Source organism: Rhea americana, unplaced genomic scaffold (genome assembly GCF_003343005.1).
Source record: "Rhea americana isolate MKP2758 unplaced genomic scaffold, rheAme1 scaffold_115, whole genome shotgun sequence".
Taxonomy (NCBI): Eukaryota; Metazoa; Chordata; class Aves; order Rheiformes; family Rheidae; genus Rhea; species Rhea americana.
Window position 1 is genome coordinate 1,513,330 of NW_028185206.1, and position 15,621 is coordinate 1,528,950.

General features: G+C 37.1%; 1 protein-coding gene across 4 annotated transcripts in view; it reads left to right on the plus strand.

The window, feature by feature from the left end:
• The window catches only part of HOOK3 (hook microtubule tethering protein 3), a 73,486-nt gene extending 58,368 nt beyond the window's left edge, over positions 1 to 15,118 (plus strand). For 3 of the 4 annotated variants that reach the window (XM_085317594.1, XM_085317603.1, XM_085317621.1), the window contains 4 exons: positions 1,463 to 1,567; positions 1,689 to 1,760; positions 2,824 to 2,960; positions 4,633 to 15,118. In XM_085317594.1, the coding sequence (XP_085173720.1) occupies positions 1,463 to 1,567; positions 1,689 to 1,760; positions 2,824 to 2,960; positions 4,633 to 4,663 (345 nt within the window). In that variant the 3' untranslated portion in view covers positions 4,664 to 15,118. The remainder of the gene's footprint in view (positions 1 to 1,462; positions 1,568 to 1,688; positions 1,761 to 2,823; positions 2,961 to 4,632) is intronic. The other variant, XM_085317614.1, reaches the window with a different exon arrangement.
• The last annotated feature ends 503 nt before the right edge of the window (positions 15,119 to 15,621 follow it).

Consider the following 15,621-nt stretch of genomic DNA (forward strand, 5'->3'; position numbering starts at 1 on the left):
CTTACAGCCAGAGGTGACTGTACGTGTGCTGGTGTCATCTTTACTGATACAAATTTGAATTTTCTTTCTTTCTCTTGCCCTGGTTTCTATTCATATTGTGATTTAGAAACTTTTAAGTGTATTTTTTTTTCCTCTTTCTAAATAACGTAATCTTTTTAACATAGCTATGTATGAGAGCTCTACTGACTTTCAGTGTTTTTCTCTGCTACTTTATATGTGCTTCTGGAGAGAAGTTGGTTAATATTAAAGCATGAAATTCAGGATGTGGATTTACTGTCAGTTTTGTAATGACAATATTGTGGTTTCAAACGTAGCTTCCAAAGTGATTTCTTGTGACATTTCAAAGGCTTTTTTGAAATCTGAAGAAATAATACACCTTTTTTGTTTAATACCTTGTGCTGCTGTCGGTTTCTGAATATTCTAAAGAAAGAGGGAGGTGTGATTTCCCCGTACGTTAAGATTAGTTTGTAAGTACTGTGTTAAGGTAGTGAGTCTTATGCAATAGTAGCATTATGCTTCAGTTAGCTTATCTTTTCATGGTCTTCTCATCAACTATTCACCTTTTTTTTTTTCTATGAAGATGAGTATAGTCATTATAGCCTCCCACTACATATAGAAGTCTCATAATTTCTTAGAAATATAATATACTTTCTTATGAGGTGTCCTCTATGGGTAAAATCCAGTAAGACTAACTTGTTAAAAAGTGAAGGTTTATTTTATTTCAGTGCCTGGGGTCTTCCCCATTCTAAAATAGGTGGAAAGGCAAAGAATGTGAAGTTTCTCTCCATGTATCCACAGATCATTAGGAAGTTTTCTGCTATTTTATAGGAAAAACAGACTTTTTGCTGAACCTGTTTGAGATTTAGTTCCATATTTCTTATCACTCAAATGGTACCTGCAATGGATGTCACATAAGAACATAACCAGGTGTCACATCTTCTTACTTAGTAGCATAGTTGTTGTGCATGCACCACAGGAGGCTCCTTGTCCTAACAGAACTTGAACTTTGAATGAAAAATTAAATGAAGAAAGGTAGATAACCCATAGCTATAAGAAGGGCCTTTAAGAAAACATTTCTTCAGCTGTGGTCCCCAAATAGTGCAGACTGCCTAGGAACTGCTTCTGTGAATCTCTTAAGTGTCAATTTTTCCTATCAGCAATTTTGATTGAAGTCCTGTAAGAGAGAACAGTTGAGACGCTCTTACTGCTTTGTGACTGGTGTCCAGAGTCAAAGCCTTCCACGTGCTGGCTGTTGAGATTGTATTGTATTAGTCAGCCTGTTAAAACTGTACATCCCTTTGTATTACTTTTTGGAATGTCATTTATTAACATTGACATAAGTCATTTTTGTATTTCTTAACCTGCCTTACATGGTTATAATTCCTCAATGTCTTTTCCTTCAGTTAGATATCTGTTTTCTGCAGTATTTAATTAAAAACAGATTTTGTTTTTTCTCTCACAGGTCATCCGTACCTTAGATCCTAAACAAAACCAAGGTGCAGCTCCTGAGATTCAGGCTCTGAAAAATCAGTTGCAGGAACAGGACAGATTATTTCATTCATTAGAGGTAATCTTCATGCTTTTCTGTAGATATTTTGTGTTTTCTCGATGTTTTTTTAGGTGTTGACTGTACTTCTCTAGTACTTACTATACTGTGTTTTAAATATATGATTTTGGGCTTTTTATAGAAAGAATATGAAAAAACAAAGAGTCAAAGAGAAATGGAGGAGAAGCTTATCGTTAGTGCCTGGTACAATATGGTAAGAATTCAAACAAATGAAAAGGTTAATGTAACTTGTTTTTCTGTGCATCTGCATTTATCTGTGATTTTTTTTTTTGTTTGAAATGTATTATTTAACACAAACAGACAATGCTTTTAATCATTTTTAAGACATTACTATGTAAGAGTATATTTGTGTGTGTTCAAGATAAACTTGGAGTATATTAAATAAACTTCAGAAAGCTGAAGAAGGTCATTCTGAAAATGAAACCGGAGTTCAGAATATGAAAAACAAGTTTTTTGTTTTCATTTTTGAAGTTTTTCATTTTCAAAATCAGAAACAACACATGGTGAAAGGAAAGAAACCTCAGATTTCTATTTTGTAATTCCAGCCCTTCAGTTATACTAACTTCTAGGGCTCAAATTTACTTTCTTCTTTGATTCGTTTTGACTGTCCTGAACACTAAGATGAGTAAATGATAGCTTTACCTGCTTCTTCCTTTTAGTTAACCTTTGCTTTTACAACACATCGCAGCTTTGTTTATCTCCCCAAACTTGTCAAGGTTTTCCTTTGTTTTTTCCCCTTCTTTTTCTCCTTCCTTTATTATTTCCCCCTTATTCCTATTCTGTTTTATTCCCCTTCTTGCTAGTCAACGCAGAAAATTCTCAGATCCTACCTTCTGCTAAAAACATATTTGCCCTTAGAACAAGCTCGTGCCATTTTTAGTAAGCTAGTATCTTTGCAGATGATTAATTTAGAAAACTGTTCTATCTTAACTTTCTGAATGGCATGGGGGGAGAGACACTTTTCAAAAGATTAGTTCAGGTACTCTGTACAGAAGTGTGTGTTCAGATCTGAGACATTGGGGGTCCCTCTTCTCAACAGTTACACAGAACTTGGACAGTGATTAAAAGGAATGAACATGCTGAAAAGGAACAGGAAGCATATCTTAGCCTCCTCATCCTTAAAAATATAATACTTCATGTTTGAAATTCAAATAAGGATAGTCAGTGTTGATGAAGAAGAGAAAATAAAACGTGAGTGAGTGGTGTATTCAGTATTATGTCTTGATATTCTCTGATAAGTTTCTCTTTGTTCATAGGGAATGACTCTGCATAAAAAAGCAGCAGAAGACAGACTGGCTAGTACAGGTTCGGGACAGTCCTTCTTGGCTAGGCAAAGACAAGCCACGAGCACAAGGAGATCTTACCCTGGTCATGTCCAGCCAGCAACAGCAAGGTAGAGAAGCCTTGCCCTTAAAAAGAAAACTGCCCTGTGATCCAGGCCACCTCTGTTGCACATGACAGCATTCAAGGAAAATCAACCAGCATCCCTTCTCTGTGTTTGTCCCTTATCGCTGTTATTTCTCAGTTCAGGAAAGGGTTTTGTTGTGGTTTCTCATTGTTCTATAATGCCCTTATGTTTTCTTGGAGTCCATCTCTTTTTCTGCCTTTTTCAGCGTGCCAAAGTTTTGAAAACATCTAGAGGAGTGGTGTATAATAATGGAGCCTTTTTCTTTGCATGAAGCCTGATTTCTTAAGAAAAGCCTCACATAGGTTGTGTAACAATGTAAATTTCCTGTCACAGTGGATACATTTGTGCCTCCAAGGGTTGTTATGCTTTACAAGACTGTATTTGTTCAAAAGAAACTGGGCTTTTTATTGTGATGTAACCTGTTGCTTAAAAAAAAAAGGCTGAAAACTCATTACAGGAAATGCAAAAAACATATATGATATTATTGTAGCATATATTTGCAGCTAAAAARCTTGTCATCTGCGACAAGATGATCCAGCAATGTTCTTTGCCATCTCTTTTAGGAAGTTCTTTTTTTTGTTTGTTTGTTTGTTTTAATCTCCTGTGTACAAAGATTGCTTTATTCTTAGCCTCTATTAGGGAAGCAGGCTGATTTTTTTTTTTCAGACATTCTTTTGTTATTCCCTAAAAATGGTTTATATCTGTTCTTGTTTATCAACTGGTGTTACCTGTTTTTTGACCATTTAATATTTTCAAATGGTTTCTCCCATTCTTTTTGGTCAAATATATGTTTAGTATGTATTATAAAAGATTAAGAAGTACTTGGAATGCTTTAATATGCTACAGTATCATCCATTTAAAAGAAGGCATTTCGTTTAAAATTTTGTGATTGTGGGGTAATAGTACATAATGGATTAAGGCCCAGACAGATATTGCAGTTATTAATGAATTCCACTTTTCATCCCCTACTAAGACTTGCTTTTCATATATTAATTCAAGTTAAGGTTATATCCGTTGCCTTACTAATGGTACTAGTGCCTTGAGGTGAGTTTGTTGCTGATTTTGAAAACTGGCTGTCATTTGTTCTCCCAACTTTTTAGTATGCAGCTGACTAACGATACGGCACTCTCTTTGTAGCACCTTCTTGTTGATCAGTGTGGTAGATGACGGTCCCTATTGCTAAATTAGGCCATGGTCTTAAAAAGTTCTTAGCATCTCCTGGATGACTCTGTGCTCTCCTTACTATATTTGTCAAAGAATTGATGGACATAAAGGACCTCTGAGTATTAGTTGAATGTTTTGTAGAAAAAAAACCATTCTTTTCACATAGGTCCGTAATGTACATACAGTTAAGTTTCTGAATTTATTCTTTTTCCGTATTTCCCCGTTAAGACACTTTCTTTTCATAAATCTCTTCAGAGAAAAGACATTCTAGCTTTTATTATATAACCTATAAATTAATATATATTTCAAGATATATATTAACTTATAAGTGGAATGAGCCAAGGATCATTAAAACCGGCAGACCTATAGTGAAAGTGAATACCATTTGTAGGTACTGTTTTATCCTTGAGTACATTGTCTGTACTAATCTAGGCTAAGAAATTTAATCAGTACGTCTGAAAAATCTCTCAATTCTGATTTTTTTTTCTTTCAGCAATACGAAAACATCTACTGAAGTCTGTTAACTCCATATAAGTTTTTCTTTTATTCCTCAAGTTTGGAAATAACTGATTTTCTTAAAACTCTCCTTAATAATTCAGCATACCTCATGTCTGGACTTACGTATGCAAGATTAGATGAGATAGGGAAAACAATTCATGTCCAGAAAAGTAACAATGTATTTCTATATCTCAGTAAGGTGATGATCATTTTGCCATGTTTTAATGAGAAACAGTGCTAAACGGAAAGAAGTCACAGATTATCTAGCAAGATGATTGCAGTTTTTGTCTTTTGTGAAGTCTTTATCTGATCTTCTTGTACACTCCATTTTAATCATTGAAGAGCTTATTACTGCAGGTTATATGTGCAATGTAGTTCGTGTGATAATTTCTCTCCATTAATTTGGTGTTCTTGATTACAGTACGGTGTTTCATATCACCCAGAGAAAGAACACAATAATATTTAAAACTTTATTTTTATCTGGCCAACTCTGTCAGTTACCAACCTGCCAAAGCCTATTTGTGAAAGAAAGGGATACCAAGACTTTATTGGGAGTGTTTTTCTCTTAAATTTATCTAATTATTTAATTTACTTTTGCTGTAATCAGAGGCATGTCTAAAGTAAGTGGAATACAATTTACACCCTAGAATAAAAACACTTTCGTATATTGTTGTAACATTTACTTTACTATTTTGCCTCCCAGGCTTTGCACATAGGCAGAGGTCTCTGACGGGTTAGGCACTGAACAAACACTGATTAGAACCTTTTGGCTTTTACTTTTCTCTCTTTCATTGCTTCGTCCTCTTCTTGGCACTTGTTGCTTTTTTGTGTTTTGAGGTGTCTCCTCTTTTTTACCTTTCATTTTCCTATAAGATAACATAGCAGTGTTTTCCATAGTTCCCTCCAAGAAAAAAAAGTCTGTTTCATCACTGATTACATAGGTGCAAAAAGGAGTAGTTTTCCCAGAATTGTGTTATATTTAAAAACATAAAATCATACTGCAATCTTACAAAAATACCTGTAAAGATAATCTGTTTATATCCAGTTTTGGTAGGTCTTCTAATGATACTAATTGGTAGAGTTTTAGTCTCTTGTTTTTAGCATTTGCTGCTGTTACTTACTCCATATGTCAGTTCTTAATCCTTGGATGTGGATGGTTCTCTTGAATGCAGGCAGTGAACGTCATTAAATCTTCCCTATAATGAGAATTTCTTCTTCTTTTTTTTTTTTTTTATGTTATTGTTCTATTTAAGGCATCTTGCTAGTTAGGTAGCCTTGTAAGTAGTGTGGTATTTGAAACAGTGGCTCAGAGCATAACTTCAGGGAGTAAGAACCTGTACAGATGAACTACTAATGAACATCTCTTTTATGCCTTCAATAATACAAGAACATAAGCAAAAAACCTGCAAAACAGAATTTTCTCAGTGCAATAACTACTTATAAAAAGCTTATTAAAAGATTTCTTGTGTGAGATAAAAAACTATTTACATTAAAATTATATTGATTAATTATTATATCACCATTGTATACTATCCTTATAAACTACAAAATATCTTAACAGAGGATCTTAAAGAGAAAAGGTTCTTCAGGGTGAGTGATAACACAGCTGAAGAATTCATAAGAATACATTCCTAAGTCTTGTGCCAAGGATCTGTCCAGAAGGATATTTTCCTGGAGACTTGAATTAAATGTCAATAAAAGATGACAGTTGAATGCACATATATGCTTACTGTTCAAGAGCTGGAGCTTAGTTTCTGGTCTTCAAGGATGAGTGTTTTCCTCAGTTTGTGTACTTCCATGAAGACTTAACTCTAGCATATATAATTAGACATTATAAAAAAGAATATTCATGTACCCCATTTTCCTGATATCAACACTACCACTTGAATCATGACGTATATTTTCCAAATATTGGATAAACTTAGTTTAAATTGAAGATAGTGTGTCCCACCTGTAATGCAAAGGAAAATATACTGTTAGAGCATGCAGCTATACATGTTGTACAGTGGCTACAAAGTACTTCCCATTATCTTCTCAAAAATAAGTTGCTGGGACTCCTGTGCTGTTCTGATGTCACTTGAGTTTGTAGTAATACAAAGTTTTGCGGCTGTTTGTATGAGGAGCACTAGGAAATTTATATTCATTGCATTTGAAAGAATTTACATTGACTGTTGCTGTTGCTGCTTTGTGATAATTTTAATGTTAAGTGGTATGTGCAAGCTGTCACGAAAAGTTAGGAGGATSTGGCGGTTTTAGAGTCCCCTGTGTTTTAACATGTGCAAGCAGCTTTTTCTTTTCCTCAGTTCTCTTGTGTATAAGACTCTCCACTTGTTAGCTTCCTAGAAGACTTTTAGTGAGTTTGATTATGTTGATGTGTTGATGTTTTTGGTAGATACGGTAATTGCAAAATATTATCATCTTCACCACTTGATTTTCCTCTAGTTAATGACTGAGAGGAAAAATGTCCTGAAAGTGGCTATTTTTTTTCTCCTCTGAAGCAAGCAGTACATGAATTTTACTATCTTTGTGGAGATTTTTTTCTTTCTCAGACATCCTGACTTTTTGCAAGGGTTGATGAGGGAAGTATTTTTGCACTCAGAGTCAGATATTTAATTCTGACTTTTTGTGGATTTTTGCACATGTATGTTAGGTAGAATATGGACTATGTGTTTAACAGTAATGTATTGACAAACTAAGGTTAGCTAATTTTTCAGGCCTTTTTCTCACCTATATTGTGTGAATAAATAACTGAGAGAGGTTTCTCTGTCAGGAAATACTTTCAAGTGTGTATTGTCCTTTAAATCAAGTAGTCATACTGCAGAGATGTCACAGAATAGTTCAGAAACTGAATTATGACAGAACTGTGATTTCAGGAAACCAAGAGCTTATAAAGAAACCTTTTCATTAACCATTCCTTAGAACAACCGTATTAGTTGAGGCTGGCAGTATGACACATTCAGCATTCTGTTAAAATGAAAATGTGAATCATTTAAAATTTTACAATTTAAATGTCAGGTAAGCAGGAAGTGTGATGAATCAGGTTTTTAGCCTCAATGACTGCATACAGCTCGGACATGCATCCCTTCCCAGACCTGAGCAGTCCAGCCCCATTCTGGGTTGGCTTTATGCCTTTTGTCAGAAGGAAGAAGTGAAACCTTGCATGATCTCACAGGGTAGGGYTGGAGCAAGGAATGGCTACAGTAAGCCTTGCTTGCACTCGGGACATCTCCACAAGCCAACTTCACATCAGCAAGGGTGAAGAGATGTCGAATTATATGTAGGATCCTAGCCACATCTCCAGCTTGTCATGCTCAAGGGTTTAGAGAATTTGCTAGCTATACTGATTGTGTTGCCTTGCTCCTGTGGTGTTTCTTCCCTCTCTGGAAGTCCAGAAAAGCAGGAAAAGCTTCTTGGTGATTTTGTAGACTATAAATAAAAATAAGAGGTGATTTTCTCTGAAGGGGGAGGAGGCAGATGCATGCAACTGTTCAGAGTAGCTCATTGGGTACAAAAATCTGAAGACAAGTATGTCTGTCAGCGTGTAGCTGTGTGGCTATAGTTTGAAATCTTGATGAAACAAAAACAAGTTTTGCAAGTGTTCTCCTTTTGATTAATTTCTGAGTTGTAGTTGATTAAATATTGGAAGCTTTCCCTATGTGAGTAAGTCTGAAATTGTCCTTATCAGGCTCTGCAACCTAAAGACTTCTTGCATCTGATACAGGGAATCCCTGGAGATTTTTTTCTGCTGTCATTCTCACTGTATTATTTGGAGATCCTGGTCACTTCTGTAATTTTGTCTTTTTTCTTTTTTCTTTGACTAGTTTTATGGGTTCATGGAAAACTGGAGCACAAACGTGTTCTGCTGTTTGTTGTTGTTTTTATTTTTAATAGATCAGCTCATTGAACTAGGTGTTAAATGAATGTAGATAGAAAAGCCCAATAAAATTTAGCAAGCCCACAATCCCATGGGACATTGAAGGAACACCTTGCAGTATAGCCAGTGCAGCTTCCTAAACAATTTGTTTTGGTATCAAATCACAGCTAGTGGATCAGTACAAGCTCATGATAAATACTGTAGTTGCTGTCCTTGTGTACTAGAAGCTAAATGCATGTTTTCACAATTAAGTTTATTATGGCTCAGGTTCCACCCTTCATTTGTTGGCCTTGCCAAGGTAATGGGATTGTTCTGAAGCAGATCTCTGCATAAGCTGGCTAAGATGGTGAAACTAGAATTTCCTTTGTTGCTGTTTGCTATGTATGTGCAAGTCACTTGTAAAATTGCTAGCATAACTTTCAGTCTCTCTGTCACTGCATGTTGAATCCAGACTGAAAGCAGATCCCATCTATCAGTCAGAAAAAAGTCTCCTGCTGCTGTTCTGTTGCTACTGGTATTGGAGCATGATCTGAACAACATGAAAAGCGTTGCTAGTGGAGGCTATACCAGGACAGTCAGAAGCCTTTCCTGTCACAGAAGACCTAGTGACGTTATATAGATTAGGTTATTTTGCAAATGGAATTTGAATCGCTAATGATGAAATTGGCTTTGAAAAGAGAAAATCTGCATGAAGGCTGATTACTAGCATGTTAGCATGCTTGCATAGTTAGCAAGATCATTAAAATGAGTAGGATTTCAAGAGACAATCCCAGAGTAAAACTTACCAGATGAGAAGATAGTTGTAATCGAAAGCTTTGGATTCATAGTTGACCTGCTTTGAATTTGAATAAACAGTATTGTTTATGTAATTTGAAGTTTTACAGAAGTATTAGATAATGTCTCGGTTATCAAAGGGTAGTAAGCGGGAGGGTGAGCATATTTCCAGTTACGAGAAGTGTCTTAAAGCTTTCATTTAGCAGTGCCACTAAAATATTGGAACATGACATTGCAAGGTTACACTTTTTGAATGTATAATATATTTTGTATTCAGGGATTATAAGAGTTATAAAAATGAAAGTGGTGGTAATACAGCACTGGAAGGTACTATGTCAAGAAACTCTTTTAAAAAGTCTGTAAAGGAAACACCATAGTAGAGCAGAAAGGTGGAAAACAAATATAACAGTGGAAGTCAGTAAGTAATGAAGCTAGGGAACCTGCAAGAAAAAAAATCTGGAGGCAGATAATTTAAAGAAGGACTTTGGTAGAAATATTTGAGAAGGCATATACTGCTGGCGTGAAAGTAGACTGTTGCTCTGATGGCTTTGCTGATTGTGCTGTAGGGTAGTACGTGGAGACAACGGATCACTGGCTATGGAAAGCCTGGTCCGTCTTACAACCAAAAACAGCCTGATCAGAAGAAAAGTAGTTGCTTAGAGAGGATGCATGCTCATTGCTACATCTGATTTATCTTGTGTGAAAGTGCTTTGAATTAAAAGTTCTTGTGTTGATAGGTGCCTTCCGAGCTGGCGCGGTGCAAAGGAGAGGTAGCTGAGATGGGCTGGAGAAGTCCCAGTCACATCTGTGCTTTGAAAAAATGCAGGAGCAGACAGAGAGAGAGAGAGAAGTTAAGGAAGTTTTAAAGGAATTATAATAACTTGTGATGAAGTAGAGAAAATGAGATTTGGCACTGAATACTGAAGAGTAATTTTCACTGAGAAATAAACCCCTAGGCTAGAACAAGCCTTTAGCATTTTTATTATATTTCAGGCTGGCAAAGGAAGCAAGAAAGAGGAAGTCCGTAGTCTRTAGACAGATCCTCTGTTGAATGAATTGTCTCATTCTGAGGAAGCCACAGAAGCAATGACAAGTTGCACTGAGATCTGATGTACCCTTAGATCTCCTCTCCATATTTCTCTCATCTCTTGAAGTGCTGCTGCCTCAACAGCTGGCTTTTAAAAGCATTGTTTGATTTCAGGCAATTTTCCAAAAGAAATAAGTTAATGAGCACTTATTCTAGAACAAGACAAAAGTTTCTAGTCAGAATACAGCATTAATACATTCTCAGGTCAATCAGGGTATTTGTTATATTCTTGAAAGAGACCATAGTGTCTGCAGTTTACAAGATATCTTAAAAGTACCAACAACTGAAAGACAAACCTATAATGTCAGTTCTGTTAATGTGCAACAGGATGCACGAAGTGCTACTACATGGCAAATCAGAACTAGGTCATACCTAGGTGAGAATAAAAGAACAGGCTGTATTTGTTGATAAATGGTAGGGCAGATACACGCTTGCATAGCTTGAACATTTAATCTTTTTTTTGTAGACTAACTGCCATAATCTTCATGTTATTAATCCTGAACTCGTTAACTTCATGCACACAAGCAATGTTATGCAAGCACAATAGCACACTTACGCCATTCAAATTACAACTTGGGAGTGTATTTTGAGTAGTTATGTCCGAGCTTGAAGTATTTTCTGTTTTTATTTCATTTGATTTATTGTACCTGTCCTTCCTATGCACTTTCCAATTTTGGTTAGTGTTCTGGGTTGGTGAATGAGAAGGTAAAGGGAGGGATACATAGACTACTTGATTTGTAACTGAAAGACTGTTTTTTGTTTTTCTTTTCACTCTTTGACTGTAGTTATAAATGTTTTTCTGAATGTGTTTAACCTGGATTTTTCTTGTTACAGGAACTGGTCTGAGAATCATTTTTAATTAGTGCAGTACTTCAGAGGGGAAGGGGARGAGAGAGATGACTCACACAGTGTGATTTCAGTCTTGTGAAACTTTTGCTTTTTGCATCACTGTGAGATGGAAGAAAAATGTATTGAACAGACAGTGCTCTGCCATGCTGTGTAGAGGCATTTGTGTTATGTGGGTGACCTGAAACCACTGTAGCAGTGTTAGCAAAGCATTGCATCTGTCTGATTACACTGGCCAAGAAAGGGTATATTAGGAAGGATGGAGCAGTATACCAATCCRGCCTCTTCTATTCCAAAGTTAGACTTGCTTGCTTTGCATCATGATGTGCTCCCTGAACTATGCAGTGGCTCCTACGTGGCATCTTTGAATTGGAATTTTGCAGCTGAGTTGGAATCCTGTAATTTCCCAGTAGTTAAAAACTGTGTATGTGTGTAAGGCATCAAGCTTGCTAGCGTAACGTGGCAGTGATGCAATTTTAACATCATGCACGGGATTAACCTTGAAAAGTAAATGCCTAAGGAGTCTCCTGTGGTGCTTGGAGCTTGCAGGCTCACACAGAGTCGTTATGACCCTGATTGTCTTTTTCATATAGCCATAAACAGTATTGGACAAGCACCTTTCACTTCATAGTCTGTTTTTTGAATCAGTCAGACTTACAGACAGCAGGAATGACCAACCAATTTTCATAGCTCTATGAATTTAATTTCCATGGCTGTGTAAGTTGAGAGTGGTGTGCTTTGGGATTGTACTGGAAAGTATTGAAATCTGATTGAATTTAGACAGTGTTCAAGGCTCTTTTTTTTTTTTTTTTTTTTTTGCTCCTTCCAATTTTTGTCACCTAATCTTTGTTAAGCTGAAGATTTGGCCTAGCGAAGATGTTTCCTCCATGAATTTGCACAACTCTTAAGTAAAGATGGACTTACTACACTACTTTGAAAATGCCTGTTCTGTTCTCATTGTAACAGTAATATGTTTGCTACTTTTTAACTGTCTTCTTTATTTTCTTTATTTGCAGTGATGTGGTTGCATGACCTGCAGCATATTTTTAACAGGGACTGTTCAGTGCATGACTTGCTTTTCTGTCCAGACTGCATAACCAAAACTTAACCAGTTCTGCACTTAAGACTCATGGGCATCTGATTTCAAAGAGAGAGATCCACTTGCAGAGAAACTTACCATCTTGGGGAGTGGCTTTCCCATTTCCCACCGCTATTTTCTCTCTCTCTTCACAAAAAACCTCCTATGAGGCTAGAAGAGATAAAATCCAGTACTCAGAACTCTACAGAAGTCGTTCCGCAAACTGTCAGAGCACTGTCAGCTCTACGTTTTACTTCTGTCTATCCACTTAATTCTGATTAACAGTATTAACACATAGACTTCCTGCAACATTTTCATGTACTGAACTGTAAAGTCTAGTTTCAGTGGTTTCATGAAAGCACCTTTTGGTTATTGTAACAGTTTTAAAGCAACTGCACCCTTAATGGATCAACTTGGAGTCTTTAATTAATTAAAAGTAAAGCCAAGGAGGTGTTCTCAGAGGAGAAATGACTAATGAATCGCTGCTTGGCCAGCCCATCTTCCTTAGAAAACCAGGCAAGATTCGTCTGATAATCTCCGAGCCAGGCAAACTGTTGTGTAGTATTTTGTTCACAGACACTGCCTGCTTCCTTATTATGTATATACACAGTAGTTTGTGGCTGTTGTATTTTTGTCTACATTTTAGCTGTGTCATCAGTTTCTTTGAGACCTTTTTATCCAGTCTATGTACAGTTGTTAAACAATCTGCGGAAAGAACATGAGTGGAGACAACAAGTATGTGAAAGCAGTCTGCAATTTCAATATTATGCAGCTTATCCTTGCCAGTTTATAATTTGGGTTGTTTACCTTTTACCTGTACTATTATCTTTTTTTTTCCTCTTATCCCAGTCTTAGCTATTTCATTTCCAATTGCACTAGCATGGCTGTTTCTTTGTATTATGAAGTTTTGCTATAAGATTTTACCATATATARACAGTATAACTCAAAATGCTTTGTGCTGCCTATATTAATTTAAAATGCTGCTTATTTAATATTCTTAAATATCTGCACATTTGTACTACTGTATTTTCGTTTTGTGTTGGACATCCAGCGCTGGCAAGATTCAGAAGATGAGCAAGTGCTGTTGTGTTCTAGATTGACATTTATTGTATAGGAGTTAGTGTGTAACATATGGGGGARAGGGCTTTTAAGCCATAGGACTTGCCAAAAAATCTGAAACGAATGAATAATGAGTACTTTATGTGGCTTGATTGAAGTCCAGTTTTAGAGAAACCCCATTCTTGCTCACTTGAATCTTAGCCCTGCAAAAATACAAACCTGTGTTTACTCTGCTTACTCCAAGAACAGCTTTGTGTGTTCAGGCCCACAGTTGTAACCACGAGCCCCATTTTTCTTGTGAGCACTCCTGTGCTGGAGAAGTGTTGTCCGATAGTCTCTGCAGTCACTTCCAGTCACAAAACAGAGCATGTCCCTGGGCTGTCAGAGACGGCTCTGGGCAAGGCTGCACCTCTTGCTCCGAGTTTCTTGCGCTCATTTGGTGCAGAGACCCCAATTCCCACTGTCTCGGTAGCCATATGCAGAATGACTTGAAGAAAAAACAGGTCACATCCCCACCTCTATTTTCACAGGAAAGTGAATGCCCCTCAGTGAGAGGAAGGGCAGGTAAGGACAAGGCTCCAAGCTGGCTGCAGGAGATGAACATTAAGATCCCAGAGCGAGCACGAGGCTTGCTCTCTCCTGAGCAAGTAGAGGCAGATTGAGGAGCCTGTGGATGCCAGATAACTGCTCTTTGGCCAACAGCAGTTTGGGAGGAGTTTAGGAGATGGGTACATGACCTTCCTGATCCACCAGGATCCAGGAGTGGTGAAGTCTGACTTGGCCCTTAGGAAKGATCTGAGGCCTGAGCAGGGATGTGCCATGTGTTCCCGCAGCAGAGGTGGAAGCATTTCAATCAGACCAAATCCTGTGGAGTGCTAAAGGATTTGGGTCTTCTCCACCCCTAGTTGTAGATCCTTTATTAAGCCTTAGGGCAAGCTGTATTAGCAAAACCTCTCTTTTTGTTGGTGCCTACAGCACGGTTTGCATCACATTTGCAAGTGCTGCTGTGTTGGGGACCATGCGCCTTCCGCAGGCCTCACTGGTGCGGGACTCCCAAAGCAGGTGTTTCTGTACGTGGTGGAGGGTGGCTGGCTTTGCTGCGCCTGTCTGAGCAGGTGTCCTGGGGTGAAGCGGGTTTCACTTCTCCAAGTGCTCCACGCACGTTAGAGACGACGTATCGATTGTTCTTGAGCTTGAAGTCATTTATATGTAAGTGTGTTTAGCTTGACAAAAGTTATCAGCAGAGAAATGCCAGGTGGAGCCAGTAACTTTCAGCAAATGAGCTGGCTATTTGAATTAGCTTAGCCTAGTATCTCTGTCATGAAGTTTTTGCCAGCTCACAATGCAGAAGTGATCTCCAGCATGACTGATATACTAACTTCATTTGTGCTACATAGAAGACTCTTTTACTTTCTTAATAACAGCTTGTTTGACAGTCCTGAATTAAGTGTTGACCAATTATCAAAGTAACTGTTTGTGAAATTGCCAGTGRTACATTTTTTTTCTGTAAGAGAATGGATTCCTAGAGTGTCAAAATATTGATTTCCCATTTCAGTTCACCTATGAATTCTGTAACTACCAGATTGTCATGGTAGCAGTATTAATATATACATATCTGTATATAGACAAAAAATTCTCAGTAATGATCATTAGAATTAAAACATTTAATATTTTTCCCAGTGAAATATACTAATGCTTCCAAGGTTACCGAAGAGTGTACAGTTGTTAAACAAGTTGTAAATAAAGGCTTATATAAAATGTAAGTGCTTGTTTTTCCTTCTGTTCAGTACTCTGTTATAAACAGAGGCTAAAGCACATGTTAAAATAACAGGTTTGAACCTGAATTGTTCTTTGCTGTGTAAGATGGTGTTAGCTGGTGGTGCCTTTTGCAGCCAGGTGGTGACTACCAATGGTATCAGTGGATTGGGAATAACACAGGAAATACAAAGCAAATGTAAATTAGATAACAAGAAATATAGGCAAGGTGAAACATCTATGTGTTTGTCCCAAAGTGCAGATTATAATTCTACTCCTCAGCAGTCTTATTTTTTAACCCATTTTCTGATTACAAACACTGGGCAACAACCACCCTTTTAAGACTATAGATGCTAAAGAGATGGTTGAGCACTTGATTATTTCCTCTGGCAAAGATTATTTTCTCTGATATTTCTAATAAAACTTCAAAAGAAGCAGAAATTAAGGTTGTTCTCCCCCCCCACACAAAAAAAAAGGAGTAAGAAGAAGGGGTTGCAGGTTTCCCAGCAAA